This window comes from Cyprinodon tularosa, unplaced genomic scaffold (genome assembly GCF_016077235.1).
Source record: "Cyprinodon tularosa strain WSP-4 unplaced genomic scaffold, ASM1607723v1 ctg45, whole genome shotgun sequence".
NCBI classification, from domain to species: domain Eukaryota; kingdom Metazoa; phylum Chordata; class Actinopteri; order Cyprinodontiformes; family Cyprinodontidae; genus Cyprinodon; species Cyprinodon tularosa.
The window spans coordinates 1,108,740-1,131,142 of NW_024039174.1; the positions used below are offsets into that span (position 1 = coordinate 1,108,740).

A 22,403-nucleotide genomic window follows, 5' to 3' on the forward strand; every position below is an offset into this window, starting at 1 on the left:
ATATTGCCATCTGTTTACAGCAAACACAATGAAACATCTGTATGAAAATCAATTAAAGCACCACGCATCTAAATGCAAATGCCTCTTCTTTTTTGTACAGAGTGCAAATTACTGCAAAAAAAAAAAACTGTTTTGACCACCGCTGAGGTGTTTTGACTGTTGCCTTTCAGCAGTAGGGATGGATTGCTAAAGCTTTGAATTTCCATTCTGAGTGCAGCTGCTTAATAGATCCCCTCAGTCTAACACTGGATTATTTCAATTTCAAAGCTCCCTGCCATCCCCAGTAATCATATTCCTATGAAGATATGTTTGCATGGTGGGGTTGATGAGAGCTGACATTCTCTTGTAACCAGTTCTAATCGGACATATGTGTCTTTGCAGGGATGGTCGCCCCCTTCCTGTGCTCGTTAGATGCATTAATGCAGAGAGAAGGCTCTCATGGCAACCAGTCTAAGACATAAGTTCTTCAGAAGCTCATCAGAAACCTCTCTGGAGTAAAAGTAAAAACACACAAAACTCCTTTTTAATGAAGGCAGAAGTGTTCTGATCTGTGGGGTGTGACTCACTGAGGGTTTTCTGAACAAGCCATTTCTGCTCAGCATGTTCTAAGTTCACTGAGCAATCTACTATTAAGGCAAGCATGCGTGCTGAGCAAGCTTCGACCTAGGAACATGCTCTGTATATCTCTAGTTACGGGGGGTGTATGTTAAATTAAGTTTTTCTTTTTTATTGAAGATGCATCAGTCCAGTGTAAAGTTTCCACAGTCAGCGATGGTTTGGGGTGCCATGTCATCTGCTGGTGTTGGTCCATTGTGTTTTCTGAGGTCCAGGGTCAACGCAGCCACATACCAGGAAGTTTTAGAGCACTTCATGCTTCCTGCAGCTGACCAACTTTTTGGAGATGCAGATTTCATTTTCCAACAGGACTTGGCACCTGCACACAGTGCCAAAGCTACCAGTACCTGGTTGAAGGACCATGGTATCCCTGTTCTTAATTGGCCAGCAAACTCTCCTGACCTTAACCCCATAGAAAATCTATGGGGTATTGTGAAGAAGAAGATGCAATACACCAGACCCAACAATTCAGAAGAGCTAAAAGCCACTATTAGAGCAACCTGGGCTATCATAACACCTGAGCAGTGCCACAGACTGATCGACTCCATGCCACGCCGCATTGCTGCAGTAATACAGTCCAAAGGAGGCCCAACTAAATACTGAGTGCTGTACATGCTCATACTTTTCATGTTCATACTTTTCAGTTGGCCAACATTTCTATAAATCCTTTGTTTTTATTGGTCTTCAGTAATATTCTAATTTTCTGATATGATGAATTTGAGATTTTCATTTGTTGTCATTTGTAATCATCAAAATTAAACAAAATAAACATCTGAAATATATGAGTTTGTATGTAATGTATGAATATAATATACAAGTTTCACTTTTTAAATGGAATTACTGAAATCAATCTACTTTTTCATGATATTCTAATTTTATGACCAGCACCTGTATAAGCGATGTCAATGAACATCAAAATGTTTGAGCGTAAATAATGCAGAGGTGGAAGAGGTGCAATTAGTCACAAACTTTTCTTTCCTTCTTTTGTTAAATAGTCCATTTTGAATTGGATTAGATGGAGAAAAAATTTTAGGCTTATTTTTCCAGTCTTTGCCAGTTTGTCATGATTCTGCCCTTTCTGGACTTCTTTATTCTCTGTAAGTTTTAGTTTTTGGTTTTCAGTTACACTTTGATTTATGTCATTTTGTTTGTTTTTTTCTAAATCGTTATTTTCATTTTGATTTAGTGTCAGGTTATATTTAAGCACTGTTGTATTTCTTGTTTACTCTGTTGCCACCATGTGCCATTGTCCTTTCCACTTGTTCCCTTCTAGTTCCTTCTGTTCACACCTGCTCCCAATCAGTTGATTACTCCATTCATTGTTCTGTTTGACATATATACTCCTATTCTGTAGTTAGTGTGTTTGCTGGATTTTCTTTATTCCATCATTACTTAGGATTATTCCTTCTCAGTGTCTCCTAATTTCAAAAAGCTTGAAACTCAATGCTAATTTTGACATTTTTAATAGAAAAAGCTTCCAGGATGGTGAAGTGAAATGTCTTCAAACTTGAAAAACAAAGTCCAGATGGTTGTTTTTTTGGAATGACTATGACTTGCATGACTTAGGATCTCACCAGCTTAAGGGCTGGTTATACTCCCCGCAGCAGTGTTTTGCAGTTAGCTTGCTGCAGACATTTCTGATTTATGCTAAATTTTGAAGCGTTTTCTGCACTATGTTATATTCCACGCCAAAACGCAAGAGGTACAATCAGGAACTAGCTCTGGGTCTAGATACAGCTGAGGCGGTGAGGAAGTGAGGGCAAGTTTGTCCGACAACGGAGGGACATGAGGATGAAAAAGAGCGGGAATCCAGGTGGAAAAAGGGTCCCAGCGTTCTCGCGCACCTGGCTCTTCTAGCTGGTCCAACTTCACGAGTTGTTTTCTGCAATTGCGGTCATACAAACCATAAAAGCTAGCAATTGGATGTAGATTGGACCAATCAGAGGCCTCCTGTCTGCGGCACTGTCTGCAGTCACCTATAATTTGGGAGAGATGCAGCAGAGTGTCTGCGGAAGGTGCGGGGACATCTTTGCGTTCACTGCGACACCTACGCAGACGACCTAGTTTCGGAGTATAAATCAGCCTTTAGTGTCTCCTAGTTTTTTGTTGCTGTGTTTCTTGTTGATCGGGTCAGGATTATGGCTTCTGTATTTTTACTTTTTCATAAAATTTAACAAGAAATCCTCTCTTCCTCATCAGCTCTGCATTTGGCTCCTCAACAAATAACCACTGATCATCTTGACACAGGTGGACTGTTTTAGTTTATAAAACTTAGCCATTCAACTATTGTTTATGAAAGTCTAACAAAACAAACAAAACACATATTACTAACATGTATTTAGGAGATAAGCAGAGACGAAAGACTGCTCAAGTAATTGATATCTTGAATGCTGGAATACCAATAATCTGGGTTATGAATCCTTTATTCTAGCTCTGGCTGTATGGTTAGGTTCTGCCACACAAGACTTTTGAATCAGCCATTATTTCCCTGTATTTAATTCAATCCATCTTTCCAGTTTCCCGTCTTGGCTGTACATTGAATTTAGTTTGTAGGCCACAATCTTTTAAATGAATAATAGTCTTCGAAACGAATAATTTCTGCTCAGTTAAATGTGCCTGTATCAGTGTGAAGGTATTTATTCTAAATGCGTGTCACACTTTTTAGATATTCATTGGTAAACAGTTTTGGATTTATTTTTCTAGCACTTCATAATTCTATTGCAGATGATAAAATACATTGATGTTTCTGGTTGTAACAGGAAAACAAAATAAAAAGTTCCAGGGTTATTAAAACTTGTGGAAGGCATTATATACAATGAATGCTTATATTTTAGCATAACTTTGTTTTGTATTACTTTAATCCTTCTGTCAAGATGCAAAGAAAGGCCTAGAAATAGATCTGGATTATACCCTGTACGAAAAAATAAGAAACCCTTAGAATCACAGAACTAAAATATTTGCTCATTATTTATAGTGGATGCAAGGTAACATATTCCTGATGTTTCTATTAGGTTAAACTATTTGATTTGTGGTGAATAAGTGTGGGGGAAATATCTGTATGATAGAATTAGCTTGGAATATATGAAAGGGAATTCAATCATTTATGAGTATTTGCACCAACTAATAATGTTAATTTGTTTACAATTTTAATATTTTTCTTCATTGAAAATTTTTTGGGATAAAAAAATTACGAAATTGTCTTTTAATTCATTTTTGAGAATTTTTGAGGATCCGATCTTATGACTGTGATGTTGTTGCTTAAACATGGCTTTTATAAAGTGGAAAATTTGAAGTGGTGAAAACAGCTGATCTGTTGTGCCTTTAAGGAATGAAGGGATTCCAAGCAGAACAGTTTGTGTTACCAAAGACCTTGGCCTTGACCATGATGACTGCCATGCTACTGTGGGCTGAATCTCTCTAGTGCTCATCTAGGAGAAAGGTTGTCTTACAGTATGCACAGAGAGTGCACATGGGTAGAAACATGGACGTTTACCTTCACATTGATTATAGAGAAAGATATATGCAGAAACTCACATCAATAGTACACACTTGACCTCTCTGTTCTCCGTGTTTAACTGCAAGGAACCAAAAAGGAGGAGAGAGGAAACTGAGGTTACCTCAGAACGATGTGTCAGATGGGAGGTGGGTGGAAGCTGCAGGAGCATTAAGAGCAGATTAGAAGTAGTAGAGTCGACAGAGAGGGAGAGCCGGAGCAAGGATTTGGAAGACAGTTAGGCTGCTAGAAAAGACAAGAGTTAGGAATAAGAAAATCGAAAAAAAAAAAAATAAAGCAGAGAGAGATATTTGGTGAATAAACTAGGGGGAAGGGTTGCATGGCATCACCAGGGATGGGTGAAACTGGGTTAGTGACTTGCACCAGAGGCTGGGTCATTAACAGCCTGTGAGTTGGGGTGCTGGCTGAAGCCGTCTCCTGTTAATCACAGATTTTTTTTTTCCTATCAGCACTGCAGAGACCCCCCCCCAGCAATAAAAAGGGGTTCTTCCATTTTTTTTCTATCCCCACCCCTGCCATTACCCATCTCTCAGCCCCTCTCATCATCATTTGATGCCTTTTTGCATTCTGTTCTTTGTCTGCCTGAGCTTCTCACACCTCAAAGAAATACAGAAAAGGAAGGGAGACGAACAAATGCAAGTAAACATGCTAACCCTGCATCTTTCTGGCTGCCTCACCTCATCCTGCCTTTATGTTCTCCCTGAAGGACATGTCAGGCTGTGAGCTTAGCTTGTCCAAAGATCTAACTCAGTCCAGGTCTGTCAATGCAGCCACACATTAGCTAAATATCATATGGGCAGAGACATAATAGCTCATGAAATAAAGGCTGCTCATCGTTTTGGAGTTTATTTCCGCTTTTTTATCTAATTTTGTTTAGCAAATACTTTGCTTTAATTCTTAGTCTGTTTAAATGCCAATTATGAACCTTTAAGAAAATGTTAAAATTACACATACTGAGGAATTAGCTAACTGTTTAGCATAACAGTTATTTTTTTTATGGTATCCCTGTCCAGATGAAGCTTGGTACATATGTACAGTATACTACATGTACAGTATACTACAAACTTCCCGGTTGGATAGAGGATCTGATCCAGATGAAACAGCAGCTAAACCAACTATTTTATAACCTGCTCCCAGATCTAATAAGTTTTAGACCCATACATTTTTGCTGGCTTCACACCCACTTACACCACACATGACATTTCTCATGCACAAAAATAAAAAAGCCAGTTGAATTATGAGTAATCCCTTTACCCCACTGTCCGTCCAGAGCTTTTTTCGTTACTCCGGATACTTTTAGCGTCAACACAGCGTGCTCTAAACCCCACCTACCACAACCTCCAGGCCTCATGTAGAGACAGGAAAACTTAGCTGTAAATGTTCCTGTTTGGTGTGGGTCCAACAACGGCTCCATCACTTTGATAAAAAGAAGCGACTGTCACCTGTGGACCATGCTTCAAGCCAAAAGTACATCTAGCCTTGATTGGCTTGCACCTACAGACAGTCTGCTCTCTGTGCCACAACTCTAAATTCTTCCAGTAATCTTCTCGGAATCTTTGTTATATAAATAATAATTACTGGAGAACAAGTCTAATAGGTATTGTATAGAATAGAGTTTCCCAAAGATGGGATCCGGACCCCCAGGAGGTTGCAGGACACCAATTTGCTGAAGTGCAAATTTTTTTTTTCAGATCTTTGGGCCGCATGCAAGAACCCTTTGTACGAACAAATTTGTTCCTAAATCGTTCATACGAGTGATTTAGAATCGAATGTCACATTCACAATTTTTCTCCTATTTCTAATCCTCTCTCAGGTACAAACACATTTTATAAGTGCTCTAGCCTTGACATAAGGAATAATAAATCACGTTTTTATTTGCTGATGATAGAACTGTCGGACACTACACCTGCAGCTAGCATGTCAGTGTCCAGGGGATGCTGGTTTAATTTGTTGTTATTTTGTCAGAAGACTGACTTTTTTATCTAATTAAGTCTACAACCAACATTTTTGTATTTGAATTTGAGTTAATTCTTAATGACATATTTTAACTTTATGGCATGCACTGAAGACATTAATTCTTATTTCCCTCTGTCTCAATTTACTGATTTGTCAGTTACTGATGAGTTCAATGTATTAGAATGGCCTCCACAAACACAACTGGAAAACACATTCCAGTCGACCACCTTGTGAATTTTATGGACCAGGAGATCTGCATTATGGATGTGATGCAATTGTATGAGGCTTTCAGGTCAACATGAAGCTCAGCCTCCAAGGAAAGTTTTAGACACATTGTTAAATTTTCATCACAGACAAAGGGGCTTCATCTTAAAGGTATACTATGCAACCGGTGTTGATTTTCCAGCGAGGGTCCCCCCAGAGGGCGAAAGTAAAAGTGCACTGTCATAAATATGCACAGCTGTTCTCCTGGTTTCTTCGTCAAGCCAGGCGCGGTTGTTTTGAGCTTAGCAGACAGGCGAACGCAACGAATGACTAACACAGTGAAAGTGTGAACATGCACACAGAGAGAGAGAAACCATTACAATGTTACTTACAATCGCATCAGCAGAAACGTGAGGTCCGCGTCAGCCTTGCAGCCTTCTTTTTATTTTAGCTCTCGTCATTCGGAAAAAGCTTGCCCGATGTTCACCCGTGTACGACTCCTCTCTCTGTCCGGAGCCCTTTTCCTCTTTCTTGCCTGCTCCAACATGGGCTTTCGCTGTTTTCACGCTGGTTCCGCCATGATAACTGCACAAAGATCGCCACTGTGCTAGCAACGAGCATGCTTTTAACTGGGGGCATGTAGCAGTTCTCGTAGTAAAGCAAGACCGACTCTTGTGAGACTTCTGAGCCTGTTGGTGCGGGCCGAGGGCTCCTACAATTGCAAGTGCGGTATTTCCCCCACAGACCACCAGGGCGGCCGAGAATACCTTTGTTCAACCTGAAATGACTCATTTAATCATCCAAAACGTTATGGAACTCATTAATTAACTGAAAAATGTTGCATAGTGTGCCTTTAAGCAAGCTGTTTGTAAGAAGGATATGAGGGCTATAAGGGAAATAATGCTGATTTTTTATTTGTACATAGGAGCTTAGGGGAGTTCTGTAGGAAATATAAAAATTAAGAAAAAAAATATTGAAGTACAGTTCATTTCATAAAGAAAGTTGTGCAACTGCAGCACAAGAATATACATTGTTGTTACAAGAAAGTTAGTCCTAATGTTTCAGGTTTATACGTTGATCTAAAGCCTAATGTGTGCCTTTCAAGGGATACAATATATATATATATATATATATATATATATATATATATATATATATATATATATATATATATATATATATAGATATAGATATATTGGCCATACTTTGTACTTCCTTGTGTACTTCAAACTTTTGATTTAAACTTCAGTGAAAGAAACTATCATCGGGAATGACACATCAAAAAGTGATGCTTTCAAGGTGACATAATGTAAAACTTATTTCATTTAAGTCTAAGTAAATAAATTCTAAAAGAAATGTGTCACCAATGGTATTCCTGTGTATATATTTACTGGAATAGGCACCATCAGAGATGAGCAGGGCTGAAAAAAAAGAAAGCGACGATCAGTATGTAAAAACTGTAGTTAAAAAATGTAAAGGTCTGTTGGGTGGGGTAGCTCCAGAATGAAGCGGGTGGAAAAGGGACATAGATTAGTTACAAAAAAAAACAACCCTCCACCCCTTTTTTAATCATTTATCCATTAGCAGTGTGGTCGAAAAAGGAGAAAAATGGAAACCGGGTAATAGATAAAACAGTGGCAGTACTTTACAGTGTTTTACAAAGCAAACAGCTATTACACTAACTTAGTTCTGCATGTCCTTTTTCCTTTCTTAAAGAATCACAAATATTCATGAAGAAACATATAAATGTGCACTAAACTGAAATCACTTTGACTAAAGGATATTTCTGAAGTCTTTATTCTATTTTTGGAAACCATAATTACCGTATTTTCATGCATGGTTGGCATTAGATCCATTTTGGAGTTAAAAAGACCAAATATTATTTTAAAAAGTATAACAACTTCAAGAAAATACAACTAAGTATTCAATGATGATTAAAGATTTCTAATATAATTATTCTTTCTTATATCATTACTCTATGAAAACTATTTCCCTGAAAAATCAGTACAGTCTTGCAGTCTGTCTAACTCCTCAGCAGCCCTTATATATCTCTTTTTTTTTTTAGCTTCTGCTTGTTTCAAATACCTGAATTACATGAATGAATTATTTGACCTCTGCAGGACCTGATAACACTGAGAAGGTAATTCAACTTCTGACTCTTCTGTGATGAATCAGGGACACATCTACTGGCATCACTACTGGCTTTTGAGCACTCCTTTAGTACCGCCTCATCTTGTGAACTCAAAGTAGCATTGACAACTTTCTCATGCCCTTTTCAAATAAACGTCACCCTAAAAAGAATCTGAACAATCTCTTTGATGATTGTCTGCAGGTGAAAGGTCTCACTGAGATGATTTCTTTGTGGATTAGAGTCTAAAAGAAATACTGTGGTTGTCTGAGAAAAAACCTCTGCTGCTGCAGATGGGTTGTTAAACGTTTGCAGCTGCCTTTCTAATCTCATTCACACCTAAAGATAAATTATTTGAGTAAAAAAAAAAAAAGAACCGGCGTATAAAGCTCTAATTTTAAAACACCTCATTACACATGTACACAGCTCTTAATAGCATTCTGTATTACAAAATGGGATCACTAGACGGCACACCAGGCATATCACAATAGCATTAACATGAAATATGTCGGTATTCCTGATCCACAAGGTTTTCACTTTTCAGGTGTGCTTGTGGGGGGTGCTGCTAGTGTTGTAAGCTTGCTGTTTGTGTGCCTTTTATTCTTCTTACCTTGGGGACAAGCTAGCTGATGCGTGTGTCAGTTTGCCGTTATTATTTCCATATGCTCTCACTTATAACGGCTGGCTAATCCTCGGTCACACGCCAGCAGCGCGCTCAGGATTATCTGTGTTTGTTTTCTCACACCGAGGAGAGATTGTGTTAATCTCCTCAGAGGGGAAAAAACAGAGAGATGGAGCAAATTAGAAAAAAAAAAGAAGAGGGTCAGACCGATGTCTTGCCCATAGGTTTAAAGACATAAAAGGAAGTTTCAGGAGCAAGATGGGAGGAGCGAGGAAGTGACAGAAGGTAGAAGACAAGAAACAGAGGGAAAAGGAAGATGGCAGGCAAAGTCAAAAGGGAGATTTAGCAAGCTCTTTGTTCTGCAGCTGTGCTTGTTGGCAGAAATGTCCAAAGCTGCATTTGTCATCAGACAAATGTGATGTATGATCTTGATTTAGAATGCAGGAAATCAAAAAAAGGAGCCCAATTTGCCAAGGACAGCAGGGCGCAAAACATACACAAAGCATACACAAATGTAACTGCACAGCGTGATGTACACACATGAGGAGGTGAGAGAGAAATATGCAAAATATGTCTTCATTTGCATTTGTGCAAAATCTCCCTTTTTAAGTAGAGGTAGAAAGAGTCATCACCTTGCTAATTTGAAGCTCCACCTTATAGTTATGCATGTTAACTGTTGGTGCAATACGTGCACACTCACATGCATGCCTGCACGCGCTCTCAGTCAAATTCTGTGCCCGCCTGTGAGTGGGCTTCCTCGAGGAGAAAGGTATTATGTTCATCCAGTCTAGCATGCAGGTTAGCTAATTAATTTCTGCTTACTGTGAGGCAAATTTAAAAGGGAAATTGAATAGAAATTAGAATTTCAAAAAAGGATTGCTGGAGCACGGCATCACAGGACACTGGAAGGTTACACTTGTTGAGTGTGCGGGTGTGAAACACATAGGCAGCTTGAAGAGACGAGACGCTGTCTGTGCTTGTATGAGGGCTACAGGACAATTATTTTTTCAATGTCAATCTGTTAAAGCTTTCTTTGTCCAAAGTAGATGATTATCTATACATGTTCTCAAAATAGCAACCAAGATACGCTATTCAGCTTGCTTGTTTTGATTAAAGTATTGCTCTAAGTATAATAATATTCGTGTTAAAAGAGTATAAATTAGCTAATTTCAAGTAATGGATACAGTCAATGTTTTCTTTTCCTTTTTCTGCATGGTAAACTAGTTAAATCTTTAATTATCAATGTTATTAATTAATTTCCCACTCAGTGATCAAACAAATTTAATTGAAGTACTTCAATTTAAATTGTAAATGCTTGTTTGATACGGGATGGAAATTTGTTACAAGATAAGGATGTAACAAAACTCTAAATGCTTCTTTTTATGGCTTTATTTTTCTGGCACATTGATCTTAATTCAGCATGGTTGCATAGTGTGGATCTCATTAAGGCTTATTCTCAGCATTAATCTTATTTATTTTAATTTTCATTCTAGCTTGCAGGTAAAACAAAATGTGAGGCAAGGTCACATTCAGCAAAGACATCAGCTAAAACTCCATTTAGGGAACATATAATGACAAAATCACTACTACAGTTCTTTGATTGTTGCCAATTTTGACAGTCTGTTTTATGGTGAAATGAATCAAATAAAACCATGAGTGTACACGAGAATAATTTAAGACTTGCAATTGCATCTGCCGTCTAACTTTCTTTATGAAATGAACTCTACTTGAATTATATTTAAAATGTTTATATTTCCTACAGAGCTCCCCTTAGCTCCTGTGCAAAAAATCAGCATTATTTCCCTTACAGCCCCCATATCTTTCTTTAAAAAAACATTGCTAAAGATGAAACCCCTTTGTGATGAAAATTCAGCAGTGTGTCTAAAACTTTTTTTGGAGGTTGAACTTCATGTTGACCTGCAAGCTTCATACAGTTGCATCGCATCCATAATGCAGATATCCTTGTCCATAAAATGCCCAAGGTGGTCAACTGGAATATGTTTTCCAGTTGTGTATGTGGAGGCTATTCTAATACATTGAACTCTCCAGTGAATATGTTTTGTTTTAGAGCCCAAAATGTGCCAAGGAACTATCACCCTCACTTTAATGTTGTTCTGACATTCGCCTGCTGTCTGAATGTCAAAGTTGAAATTTAAACTCATCAAACCAGGTAACATTTCCTAATAGATTGGTCAGGTCTACTGAAGCTGTTAAAAAGGTTGCATTGCTGTGCTTTCAGAGATGGCATTGTGCATACCTTAATTGTTGCAAGGTATTTATTGCCTTTCTATCATCTCTAAACCGGTCATTTTATTCTCCGCTAATATCAAGGCTTTATAAAACATTCTCATCCTCATAAATGCCACTTGCTTGTTATTGCCTCTGTTTCAGACCATCATAAGTAAATTCCACAAAGGTTTGTGTGTAGAAATTCCAGTCAATCCCAACTAACTGATAATAAAAATAAAATGCATTTGAACTTGAGTTTCAGTTAAATAATGGAAAATAAAACAAATTATTTGTTGATTTATTATTAATTTGTTCCTGTTGGGGCCAGTATGAGAGAACAATTGGAAACTTTACCAGGGTGGCCTGTTGAGGTGGTCTCGGTTCCAACCAAACTCTGGTGGGCACAAGTTCATGTCTGAAACAACCATGCTCTGGTGCAATAATATAAGTCTTTATTAGGGGAATTAATTACCTTGTTGGTCATCGGTATTGTCACGGTTTGGTTTAACGTTTCTTAATTGGACCCAAAAGCAGAAGCTGAGAGGCAGAGGTGAGTTCTTGGAGGGTTTAATGCGAGATCAGGCAACAAAAACAGGTATCCAAAAATCCAACTTAAAAAATGTTAAACAAAAACAGGAATCCAAAAATCCAACATAAAAATCAAACACTAACCAGCACCATGGAGACATCAGGGAAAACCAACAAGGAGCCAGGGTGAGGAAAGGTAAGACGAGGAACCAGCAAAGAGGAACTGCAGAGGGAGAGTATTTATGGCTGACTGAACAAAGGTAGAGCTAATGAGCTGATAGGGAACAGGTGTGATTAGAGCTGACGAGGAAGCCAAGGGAAAAGAACACAAGGAGGCAGCAGAGGACATACAGAAAAACCTAAGCAACTTAAATGAATCCAGACACACCAAAAAAGCTAGAAAACAATGAAAAACCTGGCTAAACTTGAAACAGAAAACTTAAAGAAAAATAACAGAACCAAGATCATTACAGGTAACTACGCCAAATGAGGATTTTGTGGTGGATGTTAAGGAGCGTTAATCTGCACCTACTCATGAATTTGGCAGATATTTTCATTCAGTGTCTCCACTGCTTCAGCATATTACTTTCAAATTACAGCCAAGCTTTATGTTTACTAATATTTGCCAATAGTTGTCCATCCAAACCATACAGAACAAAATGAGACAGCTATTGATAACCAGCATACTCAGGCCATTTCTCAATTCACAGGAACGCGAGTACGGACTTGTGTCCTCGCCAAGTATGTTCTTGAGAAGAACATAGGAAAATCTGGACTCTGGGAGAACAGGAGCATGCAGCATAAATCTGGGTCAATTGGAACAGAAGCGTAATCCTGACGTCACCACATGCTCGGCTAGTCTGGAGCTGCAATTCACCTCCTGTTATTAATAGTCTCTAGATAATAATAAATTCTTACTTTTTTCATTTATTGGCGAATAATAATGAACACAGTAAGATAAACACAAATCAAATGAACATTTTGCCAAATAAAACAAAAAATGGCTTAGCAGAGAGAAGGCTGCTGCAGACGGGCTGAGGTTAGCCGTGGCTGCCGTTACCCTCAGAGGTCCGCTGGTTGCCGCCGTTCTCTCTCAACTTCTGAATTTTTTTTTAAATTATGCATTTAATTGGTAAATGTGCAAGATAGTGACACTTAAAATTATAATGTTCTCACCTCAAATTATCTTAAAACTTTCTTTTATTGCACAATGGCAACAGAAAAGAGAACTTTTCACTTAATACCCTGACCTCTGTGAGCGCTCCATTGGAAGCTGCTGCTGCCACAGTGCATGCTGGGACAGCTGTCAATCTCAAGAACGGACAAGTCTTCTCTGGTGCATATTAGGTGAATATAGAGAGGCGAGAACAACATCCGGGGACTTTGTCCATTCTCGGGCAGCTTTTCTTTTGAATTGGAACAGTACATGAGAACAGTACAAGTGCACATATTGAGAAGCGGCATCAGTCTCCATCATAAAAATGTATCCATTTATCTATGTTAATTTTTAGGTGGCTGGGCTTCCGGGTTTCAAACGGTTGTCAAGCCGCTCTCCAATTGCTGAGGCGTTTGGTCCCACAATGTATCATTATAACATTCTGAATCACACCACACTGCGCACTGAAGTTCTGAAAACAGCCAGTGTTATGCTAAATACACTGTTATTGAGTTTGAGCTTCCAACTGAATATTTTCTCTAACTGGAATAAAAGAAGTTAAAAATACTAAAGTTTTTACAAAATTTTTTGATTAAGCTAGAGGGTTAATGTCTTGTTTTATTTTTATTCACTCAGAAAAGTCACTAACCCCCTCTATGTCTTAGACTAAGACAACTTTTATTGCCATTTTATTGTACACAGAGTGTATACAAAATAAAATTTAGTTTTGAACAGCTTTCCTGACATTTCCATTTCTATGTGAACTTATATCTAATGGTAAAGAATTGACTGCTGGATAAATTGAAATAAGTACATAGATAATGTTCCACTTGTACTCTAGGTTTCGAAGGTCTATGTTAAACATTCCTCAAAAAACAGGACTCCAAAATCCAATATGGCTGCCATACATACAGAAAGTAGCTCTAACTGCAGGATTAACTGTTTACTTGCACTATTAACTGATTTTATCTTAATAATATCACTTTTCAGCTACAAAAATTTACAGTCTTTTGTAGTAAACATGTTGTTAAATTATCTAAAGGCATGAAATATTGAAAAATATTAGTTTGTATTGTTAAAATTGTCACTGAGCCCAACAGTTAAATAAATCAACAGGTTTTCAAATGTGCAACAAAAAGAGAAATAACTTAAGAAAAAGATGCAGTGGATTTAAAGCTAGTGGGTGCTATTTTATTGCTTTAAAACAAGTAAAAGTATATAATAATGAGGAAATAATGTTTTTGTTTTCCTGACTCATTACTGCTCCCTCTCCTCATTTACTCCCTAACTAGCTCCGCAGTGGCAGATTGAGGAGCACTCTTACTTGCTCCCCTGCTGGTTGAATCAGGGAAGAAAAACATAGTTAGAACATTGTGTTTACCAATGTTAACAGTCCCTGCTGTTTTTTTCTCAAGAATTATTAGCTGATATATAACTACTGGTATGCATGTTGAGATATATATATATATATATATATATATATATATATATATATATATATATATATATATATATATATATATATATATATATATATATATATATATATATATATATATATATATATATATATATATATATATATATATATATATATATATATATATATATATATATATATATATATATATATATATATATATATATATATATATATATATATATATATAGATAGATTGGACCACTGATTAGAAATACATATTTTTGTTATTTTTTTCTAAAGCTTCCTTTTGCAGATAATTCTTATGTAAATAGATGCCTACTCTCCATTTTCTCATTCTGCACGACCCCTACCTCATCTGAGTTAGATTAATATGAAGAAGTTAATATTGCTCTAAATCTCTGCCTTAGCCTTGGGTGAAGGTGGAGATCTGAGGGTTAATGAAGTCTGCTTTCCTGCTGCCAATTTAAAGTTCTAAGATGTCTGGGTGTGTAAGTATTTGTTTGTTTGATTGTGAAATTATTGTAGCCTGGAATCTCGAAAAGATCCTAGCTTATCATGGTTTTTAGTATAGTGCCTTTCAAAAGGTTTCATGCTCATTCATTTATTCACCACATTTTCAAGGTTTTGTCCCTTCAGGGCCTCAAACTTCAATAAAATGTTATTGAGATTTTATCTGACGGATGAACAGAAAATATTACATAATTTAAAGGGGAAAACATGTTCTAAATGGTTTATAAAGAAACCCTTCTTTAAACATTTCTCTAGCTTATTCTCTCATATATGTTTTGTGTGTTTTTTGGTTTTTAAGAAGCTCCTCGTTCACATGTGTTCTCTTAGAAACCTCTAAGGCCTTAACAGAAGTGCTGAACGGCATCTTTTTAATAACGAGGAGGCTTCTGGTGGCAGTTAGTCGCAGTATATTTCATTAAGTGTTTTTGATTTAAAATGAACTTCACTTTTTTTTTAACTGACCTAATGGGTTGTGGTTTTAATATGTTAAAGAAATTCTAGCTGTATGAATACATTTGTGAAGCCTAATAAACTCTAGGAACCATATACAGAGGTGTCGAATATTTTTCTAAGAGTTTTATTTAAGGATTCAGTTGAGATATAGGGTGATGTTTAGATTTAGTGAAAGACTTAAGAGAATGTACCGTTTCAGTAGAGCATAACTGTTGTGAAATTGAATCAGACATGTGGCTGGTAAACTCTGTATGAGCCTGAAGTGGATAAACCCAAAAAATTCCCACAACGGAATAACTGTTGCAGCACCTGCACGATAACTGATTCCTGTTGGGGCTCATGGAGGAGGCAAATCTGTATGCTGTGGTTTGTCACATACGCACACAGTCTACAGGGAAAGAAGAAAAGATTAGAGTGGGTTGATCGGGGAATAGGTGATGGAGTGTGTAAGGTGGTGACGGAGAGGCCGCGGAGTGATGGAGCTGGATGGAGGGAGGGGGTTTGATGAGTGTGCGCTCACAGTGTAAGTGACACCTCTCTTCCTCAGACAGATTGTCTCGTTCTCCCAGTAATGTGGCCCCCGTTAGAGCACATTTTCCCTCCATCTACCCTACTTTCACACATGCACTCCATCATGATCTCTGCCTCTCTGTCTTCCATGGCAGCTCTTTTTGTTTGTTTGTTATTTTGGCCTCGGAGAAGCTCTGCAAATTGCCTTCTTTCAAATGCCTTTCATCTCCCTCTTTTTTTTCTGCTTAATTTTTAATCAGTTCTGATTTCTGTTTAAAACTGCTAATTTTCTGCAAAGCGCTTTACATTTCTTTTCAACTTAGATAGAAAAGAGACAGAACAGAAGGAGAAAATATCAATACTGATTCTTCTGATGGGATCATGGGGCTTTTCTTTTTTTTCTTTTACCGACAGCAGAAATTACAGCCGAGGTTCCATTTATTTTCCGTCCAACGTATATTTTTCTAAACCAATCTAACCAAGACGCCTCACATACATGCTTACTCTGAAGACACATTTTTACAAATGATATGAGGAGACACAGGCTTAAAAGAACCACTTGTACGTGGGCTGACAAGCGCACACACCCACTCATACCTCAAACAGATATTCTGAACCAGACTCAAACATGTTGCTTTTCTGAAATTTAATCAGCAGCAGGTGCATGTCAGTGGGAGACAGTACATGTGTGTGATTACTCATGCGTGCCTGTCCCCTCGCTAACAATCATCTCGACGAACCAGATCAGAGGCTATCTTTTCGCTTCAGAGGCACTGTGCTGGCAGGAGAGTGGCACACAATCACACACAAACCTCAGAAATAACAGGCTTCATAACTTCCCTACTCGAGCCTCTATCCCAAATGAAATCTCTTAGACCTGCATAGATACAAGTATACAAGGGAATTTTTAATGTTCCCTATATCCAGGTACAAGTTTCCATGGTGATAGTGGAGTCTCCATGGAGATGCAGATCATCTCTTAAACTATGGAAGTGTTTTTTTGTGAAAAAAAAAAATACTTTTAGTTTTGCTTTCATCATTGGAAGATATATTGTTTATGTAAATAAGCTGCCGATATAACACTTGTACAGAGCAGCTGACGCCCTCAGGTTGTGGAAAAGTTCACCTCAATTCTAGTCTTTTACAAGTTCTTAAACAGGTTCAACCAGCAATTTTGCATCTTGTTTATTTTTACAGAGTTTTTGTTTTACGGAGTTTTTGTCAGTTCTGCAGGAGCAGACACTGCTAAGAGTTCAAAAAGAGAACATATAAAGGCTATAGGAGGTTCCACGGTGCTGCGATTGTCAAAAATATACGTAAAATATATGTAATATATATATAATATAATATATGTAAAAAAGAAATGTTGCATGGGTTAAAAGAAAGAAGAAACTCTTTAGGCTTTAAAGCCTCAAAAATACACTGCTACATTATTTAAGTTTGGTCGGAGTTACACGGCTAATGAGTAAGCTTTAAAATGTCATGATTTTACTAAAGTTCAGACCCAAATGCAGAAGACCAAACAGGGAGACCAGGGAAAAGATTTAACAGGTTTTATTGAAGAGATAACGCAGAGAGAAGTTTTACTCTGAACACTGCTCAACCAGAACTGAAAAGTGAGGGGAAGACAGAGTGGTTAGTTCAGGCTCAGTGGGAAATGTGATTCGTGAACTAGAAGAGGAGGATTTGGTAGCTGACTCACGTTTCCAGAGAAGTTGTTGACTGTTTAACTCCAGTCTGTGTGCTGTTGTTCCAGTGTTTGTCTGATTTGGTGGAGGGCGGAACAGGGTTTACCTAGAATGCGGCTGTTTGTAGGTGAATGGAGAAAGCTGACTGCCTCTCAGATTTTCTGCAGTACTTGAACGGGTCGTAGTGGAGATGAATCCCTTGCTCAGTGTGAAGCTCAAACATTCTCTTGAGGGAAAGGTTGATTCAGACCTCCAGTTTAAAACCTTAGCTCAGTTTGAAGCTCAGTTAAACCTTCCAGGGAGAGAAAGTCAGAAAAATCCAGTTTGCAGGATGACTTCCTGCCGAGAGGCAAAGACAAAAACAAGATTAGAACTCAGGTTGACAAGAACTCAGTTTGACTCAGTAAAACTTAACAAAAATGAAAATTATTCCCTTCGAACAAAAGCTTTTTTTTACACTATGAAACTTAGTGTACATGGTTTTTAAGTCCAAAAGGAGATTCGGTCTCCTTTCCAATCTGTCCTTAGTGCTCCAAGGAAAATCTTCCCCACCTGTTAAAAACACCCCCGCCCTAATCTGGTTTGAGTTCTTGTATTTTTCCTTTCTCCCATGACAACCGAACTCGAACAATGTGCCAGCTAGTTTTGGAATGTTGTGTTTTTTTCAGGCTTCTAAGGGCGCGCTCGATTTCTGAGGCTGCATCCTCCAAGGACCCAGTCTACCTGGATTGGGTCCTTCAAAGACCATAAAAATAAGGAGGCCAGAAGAGTTTGGCTATGGATTCAAAAAGGTCCAGCCTTCTCCTGTTTTCACAATCTGTCACTTAGCAACCATGACAGTTGACATATAAAGAAGGGAAAGAATTGATACCAAACTTCTCACCACTGTTCTGGGTGCTAATAACATTTTCAATAAACCAAACATTACCTACTACATATCTGACTAAAAAACTATTTTCATCTTTTTCATAACATGCTTGATGACGTATTCGTGGGATGAAATGGTTCAGCTAGTTGTAGTGGAGCCATGCTTTCGCCGCAGAGCTCTATGGATGCAGAACCTCTGCCAAAAAAAGTGGAGGATATAGGAAACCCACTACTGCACCCAAACATGTTATCATATCTGTGTCGTTATTCTAAGAAAGCTTTTTGACTGTAAGGAAATACATTGGCATCAACCCTGGATGCTCTTTAATTAGTGTTTTCCGTTATTCCTCAGGTTGTATGTTTAGCTTGCTTGAAGGTTAACTTCCAACTCCTTCTCAAACATCAGCTTGTTACATGCCTTCTGTAACAAGCTAAAGTACCGTTCGGCAGTTAAAGGGCATTGACATATTTTAAACAATCAGTTAAAGTTAAGGAACTTTAAATTTCTTGTCCGTTTTCAACTTTTTTATGTGATGTTAATGGCAGCTGAGTGCTTTTTCCATAGTTGCTCTATGCACTGTTCTTTATTTCTTTATTCAAATAAGTAACTAAGACACTTGGTGTAAGATGTGCTGTCACTAATCTTAGCTAAACTAATCTGGGCTAAACTAGCCAATGTTAGTCTGTATTCCACCTTATCCTGCAACCACTGTATATTGTTTGTATGATCTGCTTATTTGTATTGGCTCAGTATATGCAATAAATGATGGGGAAATTAAATGTTAGAAACTTCAGGTTGGGACTTCTTGTATGAACCCAAAATATGATGCCGCTGTCATATCTCTAGGGGTGCCTCTCCACTTTATTTTATTTCCTGCATCTCCCTGATCTTCTGTACTTAATCAACTTAGCTATCCATGGAGAAGAAGGGTAACCCCACATTATGATTCTGTCACTCAAATGTACCATTATGTGGATTTTGTATTCAGCTGGATGTAGAGCTTAAGCTTTCCACCACACATAACATTTTGGATTAAAGGTTGTTAACATATAATCGTAATTATATGTTAATTTTCATTTGTTCTCTATACGGCCTATGATAAAGTCCAAACTGGATTGATACTTTTTTTTCTTATGTTGGCTGCCACTTATTAGATTTTTGGAGTATAATGATTGTCCTTTGACAGCCATCCACCTTAGTTGTAGATGTTCCAAAGCTCTTTTAAAGCTCTATTTAAAATCAGATTGAATAAAACAGGGGTTGCATCAATTACTGAACCTGGTGACATCTGAAAGTGATTGGTTACACGCTATCATGGTAAATGGGTCTGAAAACTAGCTACACAAGCAATAACAAAAAACAAAAGAAAAACTAGACCTGTTCCTACCGATTCAGTTCAACAGTTTTAAAAATCCTTCACCTTTTGCATAAACACCAAACTATTCCAGAGTTTCTGCCACCACAAAGGATTGTTTACGACATTATGCATTTTCTGCATGTTACCCTGCTAATCTCTCAACTACCTCAATTGCATATTGCTTCTTTGCAGGGTTTTTCTTCAGCTATACGTTCTGTAGTCTCAGCAGCTTGTCAGAAATATCCAAACATCAACTCCAAACAACACGTAAACATGTAGTCACATTAGTGCCTGAGTTCTGAAGAAGCTTTTTAACTTTGTGAGTGTCAGGAATCTCATTGGTGATGCTGTAACATCACCGCCTCATAAATTTATTTTCTCACTTCACACAAAACCCACCATCTGAACAGCCATGCGCCCACAACAACCTTCAAAGAAATCCCTTTAGAAATCCAAATGTCACAACATGGAAGGTGACCGTGATATTATTTCCTTCCAAATTGTTTTGAGTCAATTTTGAATGTGACCACTCTCCCTCTGATGTGCGGATATCATTCATTATGTGCCATCTCGCTGCTTTTGATATGTAATTTAGCAGTCCATCCGTAGATAATTTGCTGTTAGAATTAGTTCAAATAAAGAACAAACACAGACTGTTGGATCTGATGTTTAAAACATCATTGCATCATTCTTTTCTTGTAAAAAAGTGAAATTTCAAAGTATGCAAATGTTAAAACCTTTCCTTTTGGCACATTTTTTATCTTTCCTACATACGGTAGTTAAAAACTTGTTTCCTGCTTTTCCCAGCCTGTAGACTATGAGAGTCGGAGTTCCTATTCCTTGTCTGTGGAGGTTCTCAACCCTATAGTGGACCCTCGCTTTCTACGCCGAGGCCCCTTCAAAGACAGAGCTTCAATCAGAGTGGCAGTCCTCGACGCTGATGAGCCTCCAAGGTTCTCCCGATCCAGATACCATATGGACGTGTCTGAGAACTGCCCACCAGCCTGCACTGTGGGCCGTGTCAGCGCTGTAGACCCAGATACTGGTCTCACTAATAATATCAGGTAAAATATAAGGTTTGTTATATAAAACATGTCATTTTAGCAGGTGGGACAGCTTAGTAACAAAAGCAGATAAAATTGATGGAAATGACCTGCATGTCACTGTGTCCCCAAATTAAAGACTGGGGAAGTTTAGTTTGGCTTAACCTTTTAAATCAAATGCAGCAACAGTTTTTTTCTTAAATAAAATACAGGGAGAATTTCTTACCTAAAGCAAATATAAAAAAAGCTACAATTGGACATTTCATTGTATTTCAAATTCTTTTTAGCTTTAAAATATGAAAAATGCTTTTTTTTTAAAAAAACATTTGACAAGACAATAATATAAACTTGCTGAGTTCTAGAATCTAGAGATTTAAACTCAAGTTGACTGGGAATCAAATCAGTCTGTCACAGATTGAATGAATTATCAGGATTAAATTAACCAAAACTAATACTCATAACATAATTAATCTAAATGAATAACGTTAATGGATGCAGAGTTGCATTTAAGACCTAGAAAACAAGCATCAAGGCTGATGCTTCACAGCAAAGACTGGAGATATTTGCAGTTATGTGAGCAAGACCAGTGGTTGTTTTAACCTTTTGTATGGGATGCCAGAGCTGCCACAAATATGTGAACCTTGTGTTGGTTGTGGAACTATGGCAACATTCTTTCAATATGTCTCCCCTGAGTCATAATCAAATTACTTTTTTCTAAATTAGAATAAAAATTTAAAATAACCTTTCTTTTTTAAATACAAATAAAAAAGTGTTAGAAATGAATTATCTGTTCAAAAAAGAACAACAATATTTTTTTCCTAATGAACAGTAGTTGCTGTACTTTATATCACAATCTTTTGTTAAAAAATGCTTGATTATTTCCATGCCAGTTTGTAGCAGCTCTTCATAACAGTAAAAATGATCAATCAATAAAAAAGCAAATTAGATAAGATTTAAAGTTAGCATGGTTGTGTTTCTGCGTTGCCCTGCGATAGGCTGGCAAGGGTGTACCGCACCTTTCTAATACATACATTTCATTAAAATACAGTTATATCATATAGTTAGATTCAGATAAAATTATAAACAGTCCACAGTAAACATATAATGTAATATAAATATATTCAGTGGATCATTATGGCAATTGTTAAAAAGTTTGAAGCCAGCTCTGGGGTTGTGGGGAGACCGATTTCCTTTTAAGGAGAAGATCTAGACAGATTTATTTTTAGACAGATTAATTTTTCATTTTGTATACACAAGTGTATACAAAAAGACATTTCATTTAAAACAGCTCTAGAAAACGTCATTTTTTAAGCAGAAGTGCTTTGTATAATAAAAATAATATAACAATCTGCTGCAGCCAACAAGAAGTTAGGAGAGTCAGGGATTCTGAGTTATTGTCCTATGGGGAAGAAAGACAAGAAGAGTATGTAAACTTAATACGTCAATAGCTCTGTAAAAGATTCTGTCCAAATTGGAGACATGGGTAAAAACAGAAGCACTCAGACAGGACTGCTTTTAGATGAGGAGAAAAACACGCAGTGTGCTTAAGGGTAATTGGACCCATAGTTCAGTCGATAC

At 37.5% G+C, this 22,403-nt stretch overlaps 1 protein-coding gene across 1 annotated transcript in view; it reads left to right on the forward strand.

Moving 5' to 3' along the window:
• The window catches only part of LOC119793340, a 269,987-nt gene that overhangs the window by 213,986 nt on the left and 33,598 nt on the right, over positions 1-22,403 (forward strand). The window contains exon 8 of the mRNA XM_038300477.1: positions 20,590-20,846. Within this exon, the coding sequence (XP_038156405.1) occupies positions 20,590-20,846 (257 nt within the window). The remainder of the gene's footprint in view (positions 1-20,589; positions 20,847-22,403) is intronic.